Source organism: Ruditapes philippinarum, unplaced genomic scaffold (assembly GCF_026571515.1).
Source record: "Ruditapes philippinarum isolate M1 unplaced genomic scaffold, ASM2657151v2 ctg613_1_1_1_1, whole genome shotgun sequence".
NCBI lineage: Eukaryota > Metazoa > Mollusca > Bivalvia > Venerida > Veneridae > Ruditapes > Ruditapes philippinarum.
In genome coordinates, this window is record NW_026856642.1 from 60,800 (window position 1) to 83,608 (window position 22,809).

Consider the following 22,809-nt stretch of genomic DNA (forward strand, 5'->3'; position numbering starts at 1 on the left):
TTCAGAGTTATGCCCCTTTTTTAGTAAGACATTTTGACTGTTCAGTTCTTGACTTTGCATTGCAGATCTTTGATTGCATTGAAAGTCTTTAAGCGTATTATATTGGTCTGAAAAAAATTTGTAGATTTGGATAAAAAAAAACAACAAAAAACACCACAGACGTTTTACTTTTCCATTTAGAATATTGAAATAGAGAATACATGGTTGATGTCAGAATGGAGGTTTATCCGGTGAGCGAGAAAGTGTATCTTGGTGAGCTTTAGCGAGCCAAGCTTTACTTAGCAGTGAACTGGATAAACCTTCTCCATCCCGAGAACAACCATGTATTCGATTTATCCTGCATTTGTCTACTTTGATAATGGTTTTGAGTTCAATAAAATTGTTTCATTCTTACTTTTTCCCCAATAAAACAGTGTCTATATGTAGTTTTGTTTTGCTGCTAACCATGTGACGTCAGTAGTATCATAGGCTAACCATGTGACGTAAAAAGTCACGTAATGACTGGAGATAGATAAGTTTATCAAGCAAGACTTTATCCAGCTGATAATATTGACAGTAGCAGGATAAAATACGCACGCTGGAGGAATAGTCTGGTGGTACAATTTCCTGTCAGTTGACAACTGTCTGAACGTAATTTCCCCGTCATAGTTATTTTACATAAATTGAAACAAGTGCTGAAACCATAGTAAAAAGGTGATTAATATTTCACACAAAATAGTGTTTTGTGATACGCTACCCATCGAACCTTCCTCTGTCATCGAAGACAGATGATTGTTAATAGTGTAAGAAGATATTTTATCCTGGCTAACCACTCACTGTTTTGTCAGGTAAAATTTCAGATGGAATATTTAACTTTACAAGTTGATACGTCCTTTACCTTTAACCCTTTAACGTCCTTTACCTTTAACGGTGGTAAGTATTATATCTTGACTGGATTTGCCCATCATTCCAGAGCATTCATAATATTTAAGGGAAAATTTCAAAAAAGTCGAGTCCCGTTCAGACCATGGCACTGATGTGCTGGTAGCAGTTGGACTGCCAGTATAAGGCTTAAGGGTTTAAACAGTAGGTACATGTATCAAAACTGTTAAACTGTGTTAAAATTATTCTATCTTTCTTTACCATTTCGCAATAACTGTTGCAAAGATGCATACTTTTTCCTTGAAATTGTACTGAAAATTCCTAATACCCCGGTCACATATTCACGGAATACGCCCACGAAAGAGCCACGGATTAATTCCGGCATCGTCCGTAGCTATCCGTACTGGTCAGTAGCTCTCCGTATTGTAACCGTAATCAATCGTAGTAGTCCTTGTATATCCGTAGCGATCCTTGACAATTTTTGAACATGCACAAAAATTTGCTACGGAAAAATCAACCGTAGCGTATTCCTACTAGTCCGTATTAATCCGTACTGATACGTACTGGTCCGTATGAAAACCGTAATAGTCCGTACTGATTCGTAGTCCACCAACTTGTCAAGGATTTCCACGGTTTGGTACGGAGAACTACGTATTTGTACGGTTACCCTACGTATAAGCTACGGTTTTAATACGGATTAATACGGCATTGTCACGGAAAGCCACGATCGTAATACGTTGTACTACGGAGAGGCAAGGATTAGCACGGTCTTATACGGTTTATTGCGTTGCAACACGAAACGGTACGGAACGGTACGGCCCACCACTGTTTAGTACGGATGAATTGAGTATCATGTACTTTTTCAAGGGTATAAATACTACCTTCTTGTTAAAAACAGACATATATATTTGCAGGAACATTTAATAAATATTAATTGCCATTTACTGGCTGCAACTTTATATTGAAATGGCTCAGAATGCAGAGGCAGTGGTCGAGCTGCTTCATGACATGCATAGAAGTAAATTTATATTAATAATGTACTACAATTCATAAGAAATAGAATAACATTTAATGTTACATATTTTACAAACATTGGATCGTGAAAATGGAGTAAATATGTACATAAAACGAAGTGTCTAATAAGCCTCGGACACTGGCCCTTGAGTGATAATAAGATTAATTAACAAGCTTTTTACATATTTTAAAAACATAACATCACGATCATTAATGTAATTGTAAGATGAACAGCAAATCTTAAAATTAAAAGAGAAGCAGTATTGATCAACATTTTTCATAAATGATTACTAGTCCATATCTAATCAGGTAAGAGAAGACAGACGAGATGGTGGACTAGAGATTGGCTTTTACGAAGACCGCTTCATGTTTAGTATGAGGCTCTCATGGCCGAACTTGTTGAGGATCCAGCGTCCTTCAAGAAATTCACTTTAATTGGACCTGATGTGTCTCGGGGTTCAGACGCGATTAGGCTGAATCATCTCCGCCAAAATCATTGAACGATGCAATTCGTTTTCTAGGTGTTCTTTTCTTTTGAGGCATTTTGAAAATGAGCAAACAAGAGGTTGTGGACGGATGTATTAGGTCCGTATAGATCCGTAGCAATTCGTTCTTCTCCGTATCAATACGTTCTTCTCCGTATCAGACCGTACTTATCCGTACCAACCCGTGCTTATACTGTAGCAGACCGTAGTGTATCCGTAGTGCGTCCGTCCTGATTCGTGTCGGTCCGTATCAAACCGTGTCGGTCCGTAACAATCCGTGTCTTTCCGGGGGGCTTTTGGTGGTAAATCCGTCGGACTCCGTACTCATACCGTTGTGTGTCCGTACTGGAACCGTAGCGGACTACGGAATTTCACTTTTCCGTAGTAATCCGTGAACGATTAGACCGTAGCTCTTCCGTGGCATTATCCGTGAATATGTGACCGGGGCATAAATCTGCCTTACAAAATGGAAAATATTTAATGTTTAAAAATATTTCTAAATGAACTACTCTTCAAAGCTGCTTGCCTCCAGATGAGCCAAAATATTTCAAGAAATTCAAACTTTAGAAAAATTTAACAAGATCTTAAGAAAAGTAAAAAGATTCAATATTTAATTTATTATTTACATGTTCTGTGTGATTAATGACTGATTTTGCAGTATCAATCACTATAATTCTACTGCGTTACTAACACAGTAAGAGGTATTTATGTATATTTTGACCCCTCTTTGGTAATTTACGTGGATTGTAAGTGCCGTTTGCAGTGTGGAAATTACTTTCTTTGTTCACTTCACAGTATTTTACTTTTAAATACATTTTCAAAATTTTCATGAAAATTAGCATGAATCTGGAGGCATGCTGCCATGTTGATGTAACGAAATAAAAAACCAACAAACACCTTTTTTCCCCCCACCCCACACCTGAAAACGAGAACAAAAGAAATCAATAACATTTGTATGAATTGACATGAAGGAGATAATCAATAATTCTGAAACTGGAAACCGGTGGTTACAAAATAAAAAATTCAGACCCACCTGTTGCTGGTAGTGTGTTTTTCTCCTCCCCCATTCTATATATTCATTTTGATAAATTGTTAAGTAAGGGTAATTTTTTTTTCACATTGAAATATATATCTGACATATAACCTGTAACCCTAGGGTGATGATGACTGTTCATATTAAGGTGACCACAGTGACGTGTGTGACACACCAAAGGTGTTAAAAACACAATTTTTCTCAGTATTTTTGCATGACGAGTTTTTTTTTTTTTTTTTTTTTTCTGTACACTCTCGTGACTTTTTCTAATACTGCCATGTTTGTAGTCGATCAAGACATTTGAGCCGCATCACGACAAAACCAAATGTAATGGGTTTGCGACCAGCATGGATCCAGACCAGCCTGCACATCTGCGCAGTCTGATCAGGATCCATGCTGTTCGCTTACAAACCCTATAACAAGTTGAGAAACTGCTAGCGAACAGCATGGATCCTGATCAGACTGCGCTGATGCGCAGGCTGGTCTGGATCCATGCTGGTTGCAAACCCATTATGTTGGTTTTGTCATGACACGGCTCATTTCTTTTCATTTTTTTTCTCAAAATTTTTAGTTTTTCAAATCGGTAATAAAGATTTTTGACATAATTTTGTATAACATTGGATAAATGGTTGTTTGCTATGTTTATATAACCCTAGCTTAGCATCTTGGGTCATTTAAACTTACAACATTATATAACCTGATGTAAACAAAGAAATATAATGGAAATGTCAGAAATGTTCATTAATTATTTTAACAGAATTCAATTAAAAATGTTTTTGTTTTTTAATTTGGGGGTTTTATGTCACACTGACACAGTAGAGGTCATAATTATGGCGACATTCCCTGTTGGGATTCGAACCCACAGAGTTGAGGGGCAAGTGGTTCAGAACTGTTGCCATGGCAGCATTCAGATGATTGTTGGTTATATGGCTTTAACAGCTGCCATACAATGAAATTATAGGACTTCAGATTTATGGCTTAATTAATTTCAAAAATCAATAGATTGAAAACTAGAAAATGAGATGGAAAATTGTAAGCTGTCAAGCAGGGCCCTACTTAATACTTTCTTTGTGATAAAAAGACCTTCTACAGTGTTTTTTCTCAATTAATTACTTTATTTTTTTTTATTTTTTTTTTTTTTAAATTGTCAATAAAATTGCTCATGAATTAATTTTGATTTTATTTTTGCAATGACAGGCTTTGTCTTTAAAAGACTGTTGTATAAAGTGAACATTTTTGGCATTTCCTTTTACTCGATGTCATAATACCAGTCTGGTAGTATTTTTAGAAGGTTTTTTACAGGATTTTTCTGCCCATTAACTAACAGTCTTTTAAAATTCATTAATTGATCTTGTAAAATATAATTATAGATTACACCAGGGCCGTAATTATCTTATTATAAGGGACAGGGGTTAGTGCCCTCAAGTAGGGGAATTTCGAGTTGTTTTGAAGAAAAAGGGGAATTGTCTGCAGTGTAAACAAGAATGCTCACAATGATAAGTATTAGTATTATATTTAGCAAAACAAGTGAACTTCAATTTGCTATTGTTAAAGTTCTTCTGCTTGAAGGAGGTAAAATTGAAAAAAAAATAAAAAAAAATAAGGGGATTTTATAAAAAAAGAAATAAGAAGGGAAAAATAAATGTTTTAATAAGGAGGGAAATAGGTTGAATAATGCAGCCCTAAAAATTATGAAATGATGGCCCTGTATTGTTAAAAGAAACAATAAGAAAAAGGAACCATTCAATATTATAACTAAAATAGAAAAAGGAACAATTCAGTATTATAATAACTAAAATTTGAAAAGTGCAAAGTTTGACATAATTTATCGTTATTAGCTATTATGTAAATTGAAGCAAGTACGCTGAGAGAAATTGAATTTTTTTAATAATACCAAGAAAGTTTTGGGAAGCTGTTGTATGAAGTTAAAGTGCATTTAGACGCTGACCTTACATATACATGTAAATTATATCGACCATTCGCTGTAGTTCTTGCCTAGACAGTGTAATGTCCTCTGTACATGATGCAGACATAGTAATAGAAGTATTGTTTGTATTGGTGATAAGTATACAGTTTGCTAAAAAATATGTGGGGGGGAAAAATAAAGTGTACAAAATTAATGTACATGTATATAATTATGAACCTTCCCTTTACTGAATTTCAAACTGGTACTTTATTACCTTAACCTTGTCCTCGAAGACTGCTGGCAGCGATTATAAAAAACTATCTATGCGATCAATGCAGACCAAAATCAGCGAACTCGTATGTGCCACCTGATCATTGTCTGCACTGTTTGCTGTTCAGTCGGCAGTTATTTAAAGATTTTTTCCCTAAAAATGATTAATGGTTTTGTCCAGATTAAAAGATGGAGGACAAGTCCATTCATGAAAATGTGGGGGGAAAATAAGTGTAAAAAATTAATGTACATGTATATAATATGACCTTCCCTTGTACTGATTCAAATGTCTTTTTACTTACTTGTCCTCGAAGACTCTGCAGGATTATAAAATATTATGCGTCAATGCGACCAATCAGCGAACTGTATGTGCCCCGTTGTCTGCATGTTTGTGTTAGTCGCAGTATTTAGAAGATTTTTTCCCTAAATGATTACATGGTTTTTCCATTTAAAGATGAGACACTATTCATATATAACTGGGATTAACTGACCTTTACCACCATGCATTATGGAGCCCTGCCAGGCTGCAGTGAGCTCAATCGTAAGGTTGGGTGATCAGCCTAATTAAATATCCCCAAAATCTATAATAAACTGTTCCCAAATACAAAAATGGCAGCTCACTGGACAAGACCATTTAAAGAATTCTGCAGGTTATTTTTAGTTAAGAGTTGAATGTGCTAACAACTTTTGCCTCATTATGAAGTATAGATATAAATAATAAGAATATGATAACAACTTTTAGTTTATACTAATTTATTTTAGTTTGATAATGTTGGCAGCTATAAGCTAATTGAAACACTCTCGATTTCTAGAACAACTTTTGCCTCATTATGAAGTATACCGTAGATAAATTATAAAAAACTGAACAATAAAAAAATTACTGATGACAAGTGTGATGATAAGTACGACAATAACAGCGTAAAAATATATCGAGGGAAAGTGTAAAATTTTAAACCCGAGGTAAATGATGTGTAAAATATGAAATAACAATAAGTAACCACAAAAAGCACTTGGCAAACCTTATTTACATCTGATCTGATAGTCCATTGGATGAAAGCTAGGTGAACGACGAGTCAAAAAGGTCTCGCATTTAATCTTTGTTGACTGAGTATTGGAAAAGTTCTGGATTTTAAACCGTTATCGACTTTTTCAGTGGCCTTCAGACTTGTTTATATCGTGAATTGCCTGAATACCGTAAATGCGCATATTTTAGTTGTCTTCATGGAATAAAGTTTGGTGATAGAGTTATGATGTATTATATAGTCATAAGTGCTGGTGTAATGCCATTAAAACGGGCTAATCAATTTTTGTTATCTGTATTATTAATGTTATCAGGGAATTGATTGTCGGCATTTCAAGGCAAAATATCGGTGATATATCACTTAGATGACCTTGAAATGCACAAAAGCAAAGGATATCCAGATTTATAACAACAAACATTGATCATTATTTTACCCAATACAATTATGTCGTTATGTGTCTACAAAATAAAATAGTCAGTTTGGCTTTCAAATATCCCATCGTTGTTTTGCTGGTAACCAACACTTCTTAATGAGTGCAAAGGAACTACTTTTGGTCATAACTAAACACTGAACATCATAAACGATTTACAATGGTCAGCATTTGATCAATAATAAATATCTTTCTAACTACCCTATAATTTAGCAGAATAAACAATTAAGAACCATATATAAGATTCAGGCATATTTTTACTAAATTCAAAATTATCACAACAAGTCGATTATAAAAAATACAGTAAGAACAAAGCAGTTGAGACGTAATTGAATTTTCAGTACAATCACACTTTAAAATTAAGAATATCACTTGTTCTGTTCTATGTTCTATACTTAAATGACCTGTTACGTACAAAAGTGTATAAAACTGTTTTCAAATTAAGTGCAATAGTGTATAATTTATTTCAAATTTAGAGGTCAATTATTGGGCTATTTAAATTTTTGTCCAAATAATCTTAACACTTTCTTGTTTGCTTTACATCTCTAGGTTTTAAATGCGTATGTCATGAACGTAAAGTCGTGTACGAGATGCATTAGAATGAGACGAGGATGGACTTGAGAACATGCTGAGGGGGCGTGACTGATAACCAAATTTGTCTAATCTTTTAACGTAAAGGTCAGCCAGTGCATATATTGACTGGTGATTGTCTAAATTAGCAAATTATTATAGAGGATTCCATAGGTACTTTAAAGGCACATGATGTCTCAGAAATAAAAAAAAAATTACTTGTTAAGAAAGGGCAACCATGAATTTTATAATGATTAAATAATGGATTTAGAGAATGTTACAGTTAGATGCTCGTTACCTGAAGACAGTAGCGATAAATGTGAAAAAATTGTCGTAAATGTAGCGAAATGAAAACAGAGAAGTATTGTTAACTTCTAATCACCAGAAATAACTTATTCTCTAAAGTAGCTTATGGAAATTGGCCAAAAGGAACAGAATGAAAAAAATTATTGGTAATTGGGCTAAATGAATATTTTAGTATGTTTAAAATTAAAAATGTAGATGAAATACGTTAAATTAAATATTTGAGACGTATAAAAACCAAACATAGTTTCTACACATGTTGGCGGCTCTGATCAGTCAGCTTTCTACATTCGCTTGAATTTTTTAAGTAAAACAAAATAAATGATAGAGTAAAAAATGTCCTCTTTTGAATTTGAGCCTTTTAAACATTTTAGTTTAAGGTCCATTTTAAGCAGGTTATGGATAAGTTATTGAACAAAAATGTATTTTGTTGAATATAAGGACTCCAGTATCGAAATACTAAAAAATTGGGAAAAAATATTGACAACTTCATGTTTAGGGGTCAAAAAAGACTGGGGTAAAATATTGTAGACACGTTCGGAGTATAAAATGACTGGGGGGCAAAATATTCCATATAGTCATATTTTACATAATTATGAGAAAATGAAGAGAATAATTTATACATCCATTCAGATTTTCGTTGAAGAATAATATTTAGAATGTCTCATATTAGTTTTACAAACGGCCTTGTGTTTCTGTATAAGGAAGAAAATATAAGAGTGTATACTGTAATAGGAAGAAAATAGTCTCATATTAAAGCTTGTGTCCTTGAAATATTGTCTCCATGCAATCTAAATATTGGAAGACCAATAAGGAGGTAAAAAGTGGTTACTTTGTTTACATTAAGTCTTTTGTTTTTCAGTTTTATCATTTTTCACTGTTTGTGGCTTTGTGGTTTGTGTTGTTGTGTTGAGATTCCGTATTTAGCTTGTGCACTTTGGAAGATCCTAATAGGGTGTACTTGAACTTTGGCATCAGCTTCAGGGAAGATGGTTCTTAAGTGTTGATCAACTTTCCTGTTTTATGTGCTTGAAAAAGCTATTGCTTTGTTTGCTTTGTCCATTCTTTTGTAAAATTATCATTAGTTTGGAGAGATTTGTTAGTTGTTTAGTCACGAAATCAATTCTCTCATGCGCATAACATGGCTCTTTTGATTGTTTACTTGCTTGTTGGTTGCTCGCCCACCCGTCTGCTCGCTCACTCACTCTTTAATCAAGCCACACACCCACTTATTTAACAAATTTATTATGAATCATCTATTATGATTTTAAAATTGTTTTTTTTACTCGCTAAATAAGAATTGAATTTTTTGTCTCGTTTCAGTTTGTGGCAGCATAGATATCCGAAATGACATAAAGAATTTAAATCGACTTGAGAACTGTACAGTGATTGAAGGAAACTTAACGTTCCTACTGATCGATACCGGAAAATGGGAAGACTACCAGAAATACAGCTTTCCGAACCTTATTGAAATAACGGAGTTCCTTCTCTTGTTCAGAGTCATTGATCTAAGAAGCTTGAATCATTTGTTCCCGAACCTCGCCATAATTCGCGGAGATCGACTCTTCAGTGATTATGCATTGGTTGCTTTTGAAATGCCAGATCTCGTTGAACTTGGGCTGTCTAGTTTGGTATCGATACCTCGAGGTGCCGTCAGGTTGGAGAAAAATCCAAACCTTTGCTATATCGAGACAGTGGATTGGGCGAAAATAACAACGGGAGTGACGATGTCAGAGAACTACTTTAAAGGCAATAAAGATGTACAAGAATGCGTGAATAGTTGTCCAAATACATGCGATATGACCATTGAATTCGATAAAGAAGTGCACAGATGCTGGACTATGAATGACTGTCAGAAAATGTTGTGTAAGTATTCCTTCAAGCCCGTTATGTCACATTTTATCTATATTTTGGGACCGCTGTGGTTGAACAGTAAGCATTGCCAACATTGAATCACGTCCTCTCACTGCTTTGTATTTAAGTATCACCAAGTACGATGAGTCAAGGAAGGTCAGTGAATAAACTCAAGGCCTGGTGCCTGTAGTGATTTATGTATGGAAACATTTATTTCACCAGTAAAACTCAGGTGTACCTAAATATCTAACTCACCCACTCACATCCAACCTTCAACAACACATCCAACCTTCAACAACACATGCAATTACCTTTACCTACACACATCCAACCTTCACCCATACTTATCCAACCTTCACCCACAAAAACCCTATCTTCACCCACAGACATTCAGCATCGACCCACACACATCCAACTTTAACCTGCACACGTTTAACTATCCACCCACATGATCAACACCCTTATCAACTTCACCTACAAACCCAAAATTCACCAACATTGACCCACACATCCAAGCTTAACCGCATACATTAATATCCCTACACGATCAAATTCACATGCATCTACAAGCTACATTTCATTCATGGGTAATTTAGAATAATTTCTAAAAGATAAAGCAGTCAACAAAAATTTTCTGGCAAATATATAATATATAATTATGTAATAAGAAAAAAAAAAACAAGCAAATAAAATATGTACAATTAATCAGAAATTAACACTATTCATGATCAGTAGGCATTTTGAATACTGATAAAATGTAGAACATATGTATGTTATGTACAGAAAAAGAAATGTGGAACATAATAAGTATGTAATAATAACTATGTACGGAAAAATAAATGTGGTACATAAATATTTAAGAGTATGTACCAAGAAATCATTCATAATTAATTGTACAAGTTCAGTCAATAAGTAGGTTACTATATAGGTTAATTAAATTATCATACATTGGTCTAGATACCATACATGCTACGCTGCTCAAAATAACAGGAAATTAAGGTTTTTCATAAAATTCACCCATTTTCAGCTTCAAAATTGGTTAAATTATTTGTGCTATTAATATGACTAATATTTTTCACACATACATGTATTATTATAATTTTGTAATCGACCAATTAAAAAAAAAATGGTATTTTTTCCCCCAACACCTACACAGATTGTCAAAACATGCACTTAACAAAATGACTATAACACTATTTGCATAATTTGTGTGGAAAAAAAAAATTACACCAAATGAACCCGTTTAATGTAAAACTGTTTGGTATGAAACATGTTTAAAAAAAACCCTCAAAAATATGTGAATATTTAAAATAAAAAATTAAGAAAAAAAGACACATCTTTATTTTGAACGGAAAGAAAACAAGGTCTGAGAACATCAACATCTTAACTGTGCAAGGATACCTGTGTTGTTTTAAATATAGTATATAAACATCAGGTACAAAAAATCGAGCATGTTTAAAACATGATTCATTGCTTGTGTAATGAATGTTTAAAGGTACAAACAAAATGTATCAACACAAACAAATGTAATTGTATATTTTGTTGGTTTTGACAAAAAAAAAATGGGCAATGAGTTATGAAGATGAAGGCATGTTATTTTAAAATGAGTGAAATTAATGTTACAAATTTCAACTTTCAATATATACAATTCCAGGGGAAAATAACACAATCCCAAAATACTTTCTTTGTAATTTTATGATATATAACTTTTGTGTGTTCTTTATAGTAAAAGTAATTTTGAGAATACATAGGTACTTACTCTGTTTTTCAGAGGAAATTAAGCTTTGAATTCTGGTATTTTCTTGTTTAAAATTATACAATACTTAAATTAGTCTTCTCTTTTCATGGAAGTTAACAGGAAATTGAAACTGTTTTTCTTTGAATTAATGTCCTTTACTTTAAGATAAGTCCTTGACATTTATATCATATAAACTCTTATCTTGGTCTAGCTTTTCTCAGTGTAATTTGTTTGTTCCATGACTTTGTGGTCAAATTCTGGGCACATCATTCTCCTACCACAAACTAATACAGTTGTATTTACTGGGTTTTTTTGTGTGTAAAATCTATACTTTATAAGACTAATCTATATACTTTATAAGACCAAATGTCAAAAATCTATATACTTTATAAGACCAAATATCTACATATTTTATAAGACCAAAAATCTATATACTTTATAAGATCAAAAAATCTATATACTTTATAAGACCAAAAAATCTATATACTTTATAAGATCAAAAATCTAAATATTTTTGGCTTTCGTTAACCATTTTGTTAAAATCCTTTTTTGTTCAGAAACTGTAAAAGCTATTCACTTTAAGGAGTCTTGTTTATAAAGATATATAAAAACAGCTGTTTCGCCATTTAAATAAAAAAATTAATAATTTATATGATTTATTAAATCTAGATATGTAGTTCTATATCAGTTATAGCTAAAGAAAAATTGGAAACATATGTTGAGATGTTTTTTTATTAGCATGGTAACTGTTTATTTGAAATTGTATTTTTTTTTGTTATGAAATTCTCTGGCACACTTTTGTCACTGTTTTTCCTGCTTTATTGTTTAATTTGTCTGTTGTCTTTTATTTGTCCATTTGTCAAAAAAATGCAGAAAATTTGAATACAAAAAAAAAATTGCGATTTATACCATCTGCACATTATTGATCAATATACTGTTTAAAGCCCTCGTGTGAGATTTGACAGTAACCTTGTCAGGTATTGTATATTCGTCTCAAAGCGGGCGTATTATTCTAAGTTATCTAAGAATCAGATCATCTTTTTTTTCCCTCCATGACCTTGAAAATTGATTCCATTCTGGTGGAAATAATTGTATAAGTTCCCACAAACTTGTTTATAATGTACATAATCGTGACTTGTAACACAAGTGTTTCCTCTAGATTATAGAATTGCAATGATTTCATAATGAATTGGTGAGCAAAAAGGCTTAACATTTTGAAAAAAAACCCAAAAAACATGCTTATGTAAGTGTTAAATATTTTTGTCATAATTTATCTCCATTAAAAAAAGTGTGTTTTTTTTCCAGATCCTCATAAAATTGAAAACATTTTGCTTTGTTTTATATAAATTAGTTATACTTGTTTTGTATAAGTTGTTTATACTTGTTTTGTATAAGTTGTTTATATTTGTGTTGTATAAGTTGTTTATATTTGTTTTGTATAAGTTGTTAATACTTGTTTTGTATAAGTTGCTAATACTTGTTTTGTATTTCAGCTCCGCCGGCAAACTGCGAAACTGGTTTCTACAATGGTAAGACGTGCTGTGATGCCAACTGTATAGGCGGCTGCACCGGACCGTCACCGCAACAATGCACAGCTTGTAAACAAGTGATGCAATACACAGGAAATGGATTTCCTACATGTACAAAAAGATGTACTGCAGGAACATACATGGTATATATATATATATATTGCCTACCAGTAAAGAAGTGGTTAATGTGTCTGCCTCTCAAACCAAGGGTTCATGGGTTCGAGTCCTATTTGGGTCACAACAAGGTTCCCGTTATGTTAACACCAGTATTGGTTAGTTCCACAAGAAGTCAAAAGAAACTGGAATGGGTTAGCTATTGCAACCGTTGTTTTCAATATTTTTCAAACGGGTACGACTTCAATGCAATATATTTGTTTAAATTAAATTAAATAAGATCATCATTTCAAAAATAATATATATAATATAAATAATATATAATTGATGACTTTCAATTAATGCAGTAACAATGAATTGTTTTATTTTTTTAGTGATTAAAGTGTGTCTTAGCCAATGTAATATATAGCAACATCGTTCAAGATAAAAACGAATCCATTTCATGTGCATGTGTTCCACATGCAGAAACGATTATTTTAATTTTCATGAATTTTAATAAAATTAAGTTAGATAAACATATTAATATTTTATGAATGAAATCTATTTAGTCATACATTTTACATTGTACACTGTTTTGTTCTAACTTTGTTTCTGACCTAAAGTTTTAAATTTTATTGCTTAACGGAAATAATAAGACAAATTATAACGTGTATCGATCATTTATATTTCAGTACAAAAACCGCAGATGCCTTCTTGATTGGGAGTGTTTGAACTTCACTGATTACCCGACAGGGATGGGTTATGGTCAATTCTTGAAGCTGATCATGTCGACAGACAAGCGCAAGCCCGGACTCTGTGCCGCTGATTGCCCTCCCGGTTATAATACCGACTCAAATGACCACCAGAAATGTGTCCTATGCAAAGGAAAATGCCCGAAAAGTAAAGCACATATTTTCACTCTGTTTTTTCATAGCAGTTAAAATATAGTGTAGTACATATATATATACAGTATAACTTCTGAAAACCGAACACCCATGGGACTTGTCAAAAAGTTCGGAATTCAGAGGTTTCCGGAATTCAGAGGTTTATGATAATGTCGACAAGACTTGAATTTCTATCAGTTTGTAGAAATGTTGTTAATTGCATAAACTTACATATTGTCCGATGCTAGTTAATTAATTATTACATCAAATGCAATGCAATACCTAAAGACGTTTGATGCATACATTGTCCCAATTAATTGTTATTTAATCCGCCAATAAACACTTCAAATTAACTGACTGTCGTAAATTAAATACCATTTCACAGTTTGTGATTTTAACGCGTGTCAAATAACAAGATCTACGCACTAGATATATATATATATTTGCAGTGCAATGGCCGGATAATGATTGTTTTGTTTTTCTGTTGTTTTCTTTCTAGTCTAGGCACTGCATAACGTTACGTGCTTAATGTAAGAATTAATAATATAAAATCTATTAAGCCTTGAAAACCTTCTGAAAACATGTGTACATGCTTTTTTTCTTTCTTTATTTTTACACTTTTTTTATACTTTATACACCAGCTGGAGAGAATTGTTTCATATTTTAAAAGTATACTGATTTTATTGTACTTCATTTTGTGTATTTTGTTTAAAGCAACCATTATGTTTTCTACATATAGTACAGATGGCGTGGAATGTTTCCCCATCCTTTTTATTTGAAAGTAGATTTAAAAAAATAGGTGGGGCTATTATAGTCATCTAGGTGTTAGCACTGCCATCGCCATCACACCTTGGTTAAAATTTTGCTTGCAAGTTGTTATCTCCAAAACTACTGAAGGAAATTGGTTGAAGCTATACACACTCGTTCTCTGTGAATATTACATGATGATCACAGTTCACATAACTCTTGAGTTAGCTTTTTACAGAGTTATGCCCATTTTCTAACTGTCCAACTGCAAAGAGTTAAGCTTACTGTCCTAAAAATTGTTTTAGTTACAAGCAAGATGTTTTAGTATGCATGCTAGGTCAATATGTACAAATAATCTTTTAGCTATGAACCATTTCAAAGACCATGCTCCAATATATTGTAAATAGGCCAATATGATATAAACAGGCCATTATGTTGTAAACAGGCCAATATGTTGTAAACAGGTCAATATATTTTGAACAGGCCAATATGATGTAAAAAGAGCCAAAATGATGTAAACAGGCCAATATGTTGTAAACAGGCCAATATGTTGTTAACAGGCCAATATGGTGTAAACAGGCAAATAAGTTGTAAACAAGCCAATATTATATAAACAGGCCAATATGTTTTAATCACACCAATATGTTACAAACAGGCCAATATGATGTAAACAGGCCAATACGTAGTAAACAAGCCATTATGATGTAAACAAGCCAATATGTTGTAAACAGGCCAATATGGTGTAAACAAGCCAATATGTTGTAAAGAAGCCATTATGATGTTAACAAGCCAATATGGTGTAAACAGGGCAATATGATGTGAACAGGCCAATATGTTGTAAATAAGCCATTATGATGTAAACAAGCCAATATTGTGTAAACAGGCCAATTTGTTGTAAACAGGCCAATATGGTGTAAACAAGCCAATATGATATAAACAGGCCAATGTGATGCAAAAAGAGCCAAAACTGGTAAATTTCTAATTTGATAAAAATTTAGATTTGTTTGACTATGTAAACATTTGTGTTACAGAATGCAGTGGGAAAGTTATTGACAGTGTGAATTCAGTACAAGAACTAAAAGACTGCAACATAGTCGAAGGACCACTACATATCAAACTTATGCAAGGAGGTATGCACTTATTTTTGCGTTTTGTTTACTTATTTGTCATGGATTCACATGAAATTTCCATTCCTTTAGATAACTTACTGTGAATCAGGCGCTTGGAATTGTTCATCTGTAAAAATTCAAACCACTTGTCCATTCACCACTGTGGGTTTGAATCCAGCAGTGACTTTGAATTCTTTCATGTGAGGAATCTATCCAGCTAGCTTACAGATCGTCAGTGGTTCTACTCTGGTGCCCGTTCTTGCCAGAAATAATGCACGGAAGGGCACCTAACAGTCTTCCTCCACCATTAAAACTGAAAAGAAACCATTGGTATGAATTTAAATCTAACAAGCCCTCTGTTATTTATTCACAGATTATAGCACATGGCATTCTATTATTTACTTATAATTCTTCTCTATTATTTACAGGTCAGATTGCCCAGGAACTTGAGGCTAATTTGGCACAGATTGAGGAGGTTACGGAATATATCATGATAAGCCACTCTGAGGCTCTTATTTCACTTCATTGCTTCAAAAATTTAAAGAGAATTGGAGGCAGTGTGTTGCACCAAAATAAGTAAGCTTATATAACTATGAAGTATATGAGCCGCGTCACGACAAAACCAACATAGTGCGTTGGCGACCAGCATGGATCCAGACCAGATTGCGCAACTGTGCAGTCTGATCAGGATCCATGCTGTTGGCTTACCAAAACCTATAACCAGTAGAGAAACTGATAGCGAACAGCATGGATCCTGATCAGACTGGGTGGATGCGCAGGCTGGTCTGGATCCATGCTGGTCGCAAACACATTATGTTGGTTTTTGTCATGGCGTGGCTCATATAGAGTTTATATGATTTTTTAAGTGTATTGGAAAACCGAAGTTAATGCTTATATAGGTAACAAGTATATAAATACTTATTATTATATTAATAAGTTAATGCTCATTTGATTCAAAGTATTTGAACACTTAAGTTAATACTTATATAATTTCAACATATATAAACACCAAGTTATTGCTTATATAATGATATAGTATATAAACATGTAAGTTAAGTTTTGTATAATTCTTGAATATATCAGAAGGAAATTAATTCTTATGAATTATATTACTTAGTCAATACTAGGATAAATATAAAAATATTACTAAACTTAAGTTTGGTTTCTACTTACTACTAAAAAGAAACTGTTGACTGTAATGGATTGGGATGGCTGAGATCAAACCTTTCAATTTTTCATTGATATATTTGCAGGTATGTTTTCTATGCCTACGACAACCTGAATCTTCAAGAACTGTTTATGGAACATGTCACAAGCAACCTAACCATTGGAAATGGTACAGTCCTGTTCCAGTACAATAGAAAACTATGTTACAACAAAATCAAAACATTCGTAACCTCCGTTGGGCTCGATATTAATAAGATAAGTGCGGAGGAAGTCTCGGCCGACAATAACGGAGATCAGATGCCATGTAAGTCGTTTTAACATGATATTCATATAATAGAAATAAGAATTTACACAGGCTACCATTACGAACTGGAACATTTGACAGGCTGCCATTATGAACTGGAATATTTTACTGGCTGCCATTATGAACCAGAATATTTGACAGCAGAATATTTGACAGGCTGCCATTACGGACTGGAATATTTGACAGGCTGCCATTACGGACTGGAATATTTGACAGCAGAATATTTGACAGGCTGCCATTACGGACTGGAATATTTGACAGGCTGCCATTACGGACTGGAATATTTGACAGGCTGCCATTACGGACTGGAATATTTGACAGGCTGCCATTACGGACTGGAATATTTGACAGGCTGCCATTATGAACCAGAATATTTGACAGGTTGCCATTTCGAACCGGGATATTTGACAGGCTGCCATTATGAACCAGAATATTTGAATTGAGGGTTACTGGAAAGACTGTCAGCCCATTTAGCTCAATAGGAAAAGCTTCAGGCTTGTAATCCATGCGCCGCTAGTCTGATCCCCTGCGGAGGCAATTAAGGACCGGAACATTTGACAGGCTGCCATTAAGAACCAGAATATTTGAATTAAGGGTAACTGGAAAGACTGTCAGCCCGTTTAGCTTGATAGGAAAGGCATCAGGCTTGTAATCCATGCGCTGCTAGTTTGATCCCCTGTCCAGGCAAAAATTTGTCTGTGACAATTGATCTGCGACATTTGAATCTTATGGTCATTTATCTTTCAATAAATCATGGACTGACCACTGAGATACTACCAAAAACATGTATGAAAATCATTGTAAAGACTAGATAAAAAAACAACAGTGGAAATAAGGTTGAACAAAGGCAGTCAACAAAGTTGTGCCAATTTTTCTATAGTTTCCAAAAAGCTGAATATTTCTGTACGCGATGACTGCCAGGCTAAGATTTTTTTTCTCTGTACATTCATGTAAAATAGGTCAAAATGTAAACTGATATTTTTATTTTAACACTTTATTCTTATGGAAGTGTAAGAATTTACAACTTCATTCATTAAGGTAATAGAATGATGTCATAAAAAGCACAGGATTTGTCTTACAGTGGGGGTGGGGTGTAGAATGATGGTTTTTTTCGACATCAGTTCCGACGCTAGAAAATTAATAAGCTGATGTGTATTAAACAAAGTCTGCAGTGATGTTTTTAGCATGAAGATTTATGGTTGTAATATGATAATAGGTGGTTAATATCACGCTGAAGCCTGCACTGTTAGGTGAGTAGGCACAAGCCTATGTGGCTACAAGAGTAGATAAAGTGTTAGTTTTAACATACTTAATTTAAGCTAGATTGCTAAACAAGCTCTTGCAACTTATATTAAGCACTTCCCAGTCGGCCTCCTGGAACCAACCAGTACTGCCACCAATGCTCCTTAGTTGAAATAAAGTGTTAGATATAAAGATCTCCAATAATTGAAATTGGGTGTCACCGTGTGTTATTTCCTGAAATTATTTGTTTTACAATTTAACATTTAGTTATTAGTGTAGTGGTTTAATTTATTAATCATTTACACAATGTATTTCTTTATCTATACATGGTTATGTAAAATAAATGTGGAAAAAAAATGTAACACATAACTTGCATGGAGCTGAAAGTGTCAGATTACTCTTTGCCACTAGTATAGCACCAGGTCAGAAGTGTTGCATCTAGAATTTCCTATTATGGGAGATTGAACATTGAAAAATGTGGGGGATTTGAAAAAAAATTGAGGGACTTGCACCTTAACAATATGACTTACCGAAAGTATTAATTTATTATACATTTAGGCATTTTTAACAGCAATCGTCTGCTCAACAATGGAAATAGAAAAATATAAGATATTGACAAATACTTGTAAGGTGCGCAGATCAAACCGTCAATACAATGCAAGATGACCCTGTCGGGTGCTACACACGATTTAGTATGTATTTTAGCCATTACCATGAGTGAAAACAAACATGGCAGAAGTGTTCAAGAAACGATGAAGAGTAACTGAATTAAGTTGAAAAGATCGTCTGATAAGTGACTTGGCGCGCATTGACTTAATCAAAATGCGAGATCTGCAAAAGGTATGTGCAAATCATGCAATTCCGTGGCCTAGATGCAACACTGGGTCAGTCTGCATATTGCTGCAGTCAGACCATTCTACAGTTGGTAGCTCTAAGCTTATAATCCCTTATAATATGAATGGACTGTTCCAAATTTAAAGCTGGGCAGATCCATTACACAGATTCAGCAGGTAAAGGGTTGATATAAAATAATTTTTTGTCGTCTGCAAGCTTTATGAATGTGTATAAATTTGTTTTTATACAGGTGACATACAGAAGTTGATGATGAGATCGTTGAAGGTATCGCCTCATATTGCCTTTGTGTCGTGGACAAAAATGAACATTACGGGTGATGCTCGTCATCTGATAGGTTACACAATCAGCTGGAAAGTTGCGTAAGTCTCGTTCGCCATTTAACTGAAGTTTTCTTCTTACTCTCTGGATAATTAGAGTACATGATATCGCCTTTAATAGTGTGAAATATTTTCTTATATTCTACTTCATCTTGTGTCTACAGTCAGTGATTTTCCTGCTTATATAACCAACTCCAATAAAAGACCTCTTTGAAATTTTCTTTAAAATCATGCAGTTTTTCCAAAAATCTGAACTTACACTTTATATCAAAAGGCTTAGGCTTCTTCCCAGTTAAGTTAGAAAAATCACTGAATGTTGAAAGGAAATCTCTCTGTTTTGGCTTTAAGAATTAAGTGCAAAATGTGAAATTTTTATATCTTTTGTGCTACTACTTATCTGGGTAAAGTTTGGCTTTTCATTGTCCAGAGGTAAATAAGCTTGTATATACAAAGACGTGAGAAACTTATACATGTATTTTTAACCAATCACTTTGCTTTATAATATTATAAGAAAAGATATAATTTTAACTAAAAACCTGTAACAAAAGAGCTGTTGTACATGTTTAATAGCCCATTTGAAATGAATTGAAATATAGATTTTTCTATTTTCGCATTTTTCAGGCCGGAGAAGAACGTTTCTATCTATAAAGGGCGTGATGCATGTTCGGACGACCTGTAAGTTGATAGCATGTTTTGAAAACCATTATGTTCTAGTAAGGATTAACTCACCTATGTCATGGATAGAAACACTTTCACGTCACGACTGTAGAATCCTAGACCTTTAATTAAGCGAATTTGGAATTTCACTACCTCAAGCAAGAAAACTTTTGCCACGAAAATTTCAGAAGCGTAAACATTTCCCATTCTTGTCATGTAAAAAAATAAGCCAACGTATTATTTCTAATTGTGTTTTTGTTTTTGTACATTCTTATGGCTTTATTCATCTTTTAGTACAGATATTTATGTTGAGAATGGCATTGAATATGTTTTTGTTGGATTTATTATCCCTGTGTATTAGATTTGTGGTATTTAAAGCTACAGCGACAAAAGAAACACAATTGCAAAACAACAGAAAGAAAAAAAAAACAACAACACTTAATCAACAGCTGTGATTTCATGTATGAAAACAAGCTAAGTGCAAAACAGTGGTTCTGCTATTTATATATTAGTACATTAGTACACTGTAGAATTCCTGAAGACATTTTTGTTTTTGAAGGGGGAGTGGGGAATATGATAAAACAACACATTATTACAGATTATTCATTTGTTTGTGCACTTTTAAGTTTTCTGCTATTTATATATTGGTACATAGAAACTTTTTTGCTTATTGAGGGGGAGGGGGGGTTAAAAAAAATATGACAAAACAACACATTACATATTCTTTTTTTGTTTGTGCACTTTTAAGTTACTGTGTGAAAATGTTTGCTGAGTGTATAAAGGTCAAATGTGAAAACTGTTTGAGTAAGGAAAGGTTATATGAAAGTATGGCAAGAAATGTAATTTGTTGTCTATTTGGAGTGAAAATTTAAGCCACATGTAATAAGACCTGCTTTGTCATTATGTATAGTCATTACATATATAAAGTGCCATTTATAAATAACTTATTGGTAAATAAATGAGTTTCTTGTATCACTAAGCATGAAAAAAATCTCTCTTTTTTTCTCTCTCTCTCTCCCCAGAAAAAAGGATGGTAATTCATTACTAGGCAAGGCTGTATTACACGTACTTTCCTTTATATAAATTATGATATGGGACTTAATGTAATCTGTAAGATCTAAAGACAATTGTTCATGGTTTAAAGCTTGACTTTTTTCGGAAAATAGGGGGAGGTACTCACCTTGTTGTCATTGTTTTTTAAAAAATTGTTTTGTTTTAATTATTTATTTTTAAGTTTATTTATTTTTACGTTCATTTATTTATTTTTCATTACAGATGGTTGAGCAAGGACGTTTGTACAAACAAACCATGTGACCGATACATTAATTACATCGCAGGGCTCGAACCCTGGACCCAGTACGCGGCCTATATAAGGGCACTGACTGTATCCAAAGCATTGAAAGGCGCAAGCAGTGATGTGATTTACTTTCGTACGGCAGCAGAAGGTGAATATACAATTTACTTTAAACATTACTTTTTGACTTCTATGAATTTTTATATCAAAGTAGCAGAAGGTGAAAGTGATCTTTAAACATTTCTCGTTGACTTCTGTGAACTTTTATATCAAAGTACAATATAATTATTTGCTGGAAAAAAAAACATCTGTCGACTTTCAATATTGAGTTTTGTTTTGGAAGATGACGCATATTTATAAATTTGAAGGGGCAACTTTAATGAATAAGTTTGATTTAACTCTTAGATTGTTGCCCGCATCAGAGTCTATCCATACAGCAAGTACTGACCAAGATCAGCTGGCATATCTGTGCTGTCTGATCATGGTCTGCACTGTTCACTATTCAGTTGGTACTAATTTTGAAATTTTCTCTATGGAGATAAATGGCTTTGTCCAGATTGTTAGTGGAGCAGGTCCATTTGAAATATTTAGGGTGGTAAGACTTTAAACCCAGCAATTAATGACATTACATTACAATAATGATACCCAATTCAGAATAGTTGATAAGCCTGAGCACTGTCTTTAATTGATTATTTCCTTTCATGGGAGAAATAAAAAAGACAACAACAAAAAACGGTGGTTCTATTCAAATGGCCACTTGTGTCTGTAATAACGCACAGGTTGTTTTCCACCAGGAAAGCTTGAAAGTCTCCATGAGAAGAAAAATGGAAGAAAAAGTGGAATGTGTAAGAGTTGAAAAAAAAACAACATTAGGATATTGTAAAGGATAAGAGCTGTTAAACGGAGATAGTTTAATAAATAAGTTCCTTTTTAACAATATCTTTTTAAAATTAAATAAAAATAGACAAGCTTTTGGGCCAAACACCAATTTTTCCGTATAATCAGTTATTCACTATAGCAGTGTTTGCTGCAAGTCAGTTTTACTGTAGTACATGACATGTATAATTATGATAATGTAAACATGTGGACTGGCCGATAAGGTTAACAAACTTTTTTTTATTTTAC

The 22,809-nt window shown here is 33.4% G+C and overlaps 1 protein-coding gene across 1 annotated transcript in view; it reads left to right on the top strand.

The window, feature by feature from the left end:
* The window catches only part of LOC132747199 (insulin-like peptide receptor), a 60,963-nt gene that overhangs the window by 22,303 nt on the left and 15,851 nt on the right, over positions 1–22,809 (top strand). Inside the window, exons 6-14 of the mRNA XM_060736531.1 lie at positions 9,218–9,760; positions 12,980–13,158; positions 13,801–14,008; positions 15,771–15,869; positions 16,277–16,424; positions 17,102–17,319; positions 19,646–19,775; positions 20,355–20,408; positions 21,666–21,835. Of these exons, the coding sequence (XP_060592514.1) occupies positions 9,218–9,760; positions 12,980–13,158; positions 13,801–14,008; positions 15,771–15,869; positions 16,277–16,424; positions 17,102–17,319; positions 19,646–19,775; positions 20,355–20,408; positions 21,666–21,835 (1,749 nt within the window). The remainder of the gene's footprint in view (positions 1–9,217; positions 9,761–12,979; positions 13,159–13,800; positions 14,009–15,770; positions 15,870–16,276; positions 16,425–17,101; positions 17,320–19,645; positions 19,776–20,354; positions 20,409–21,665; positions 21,836–22,809) is intronic.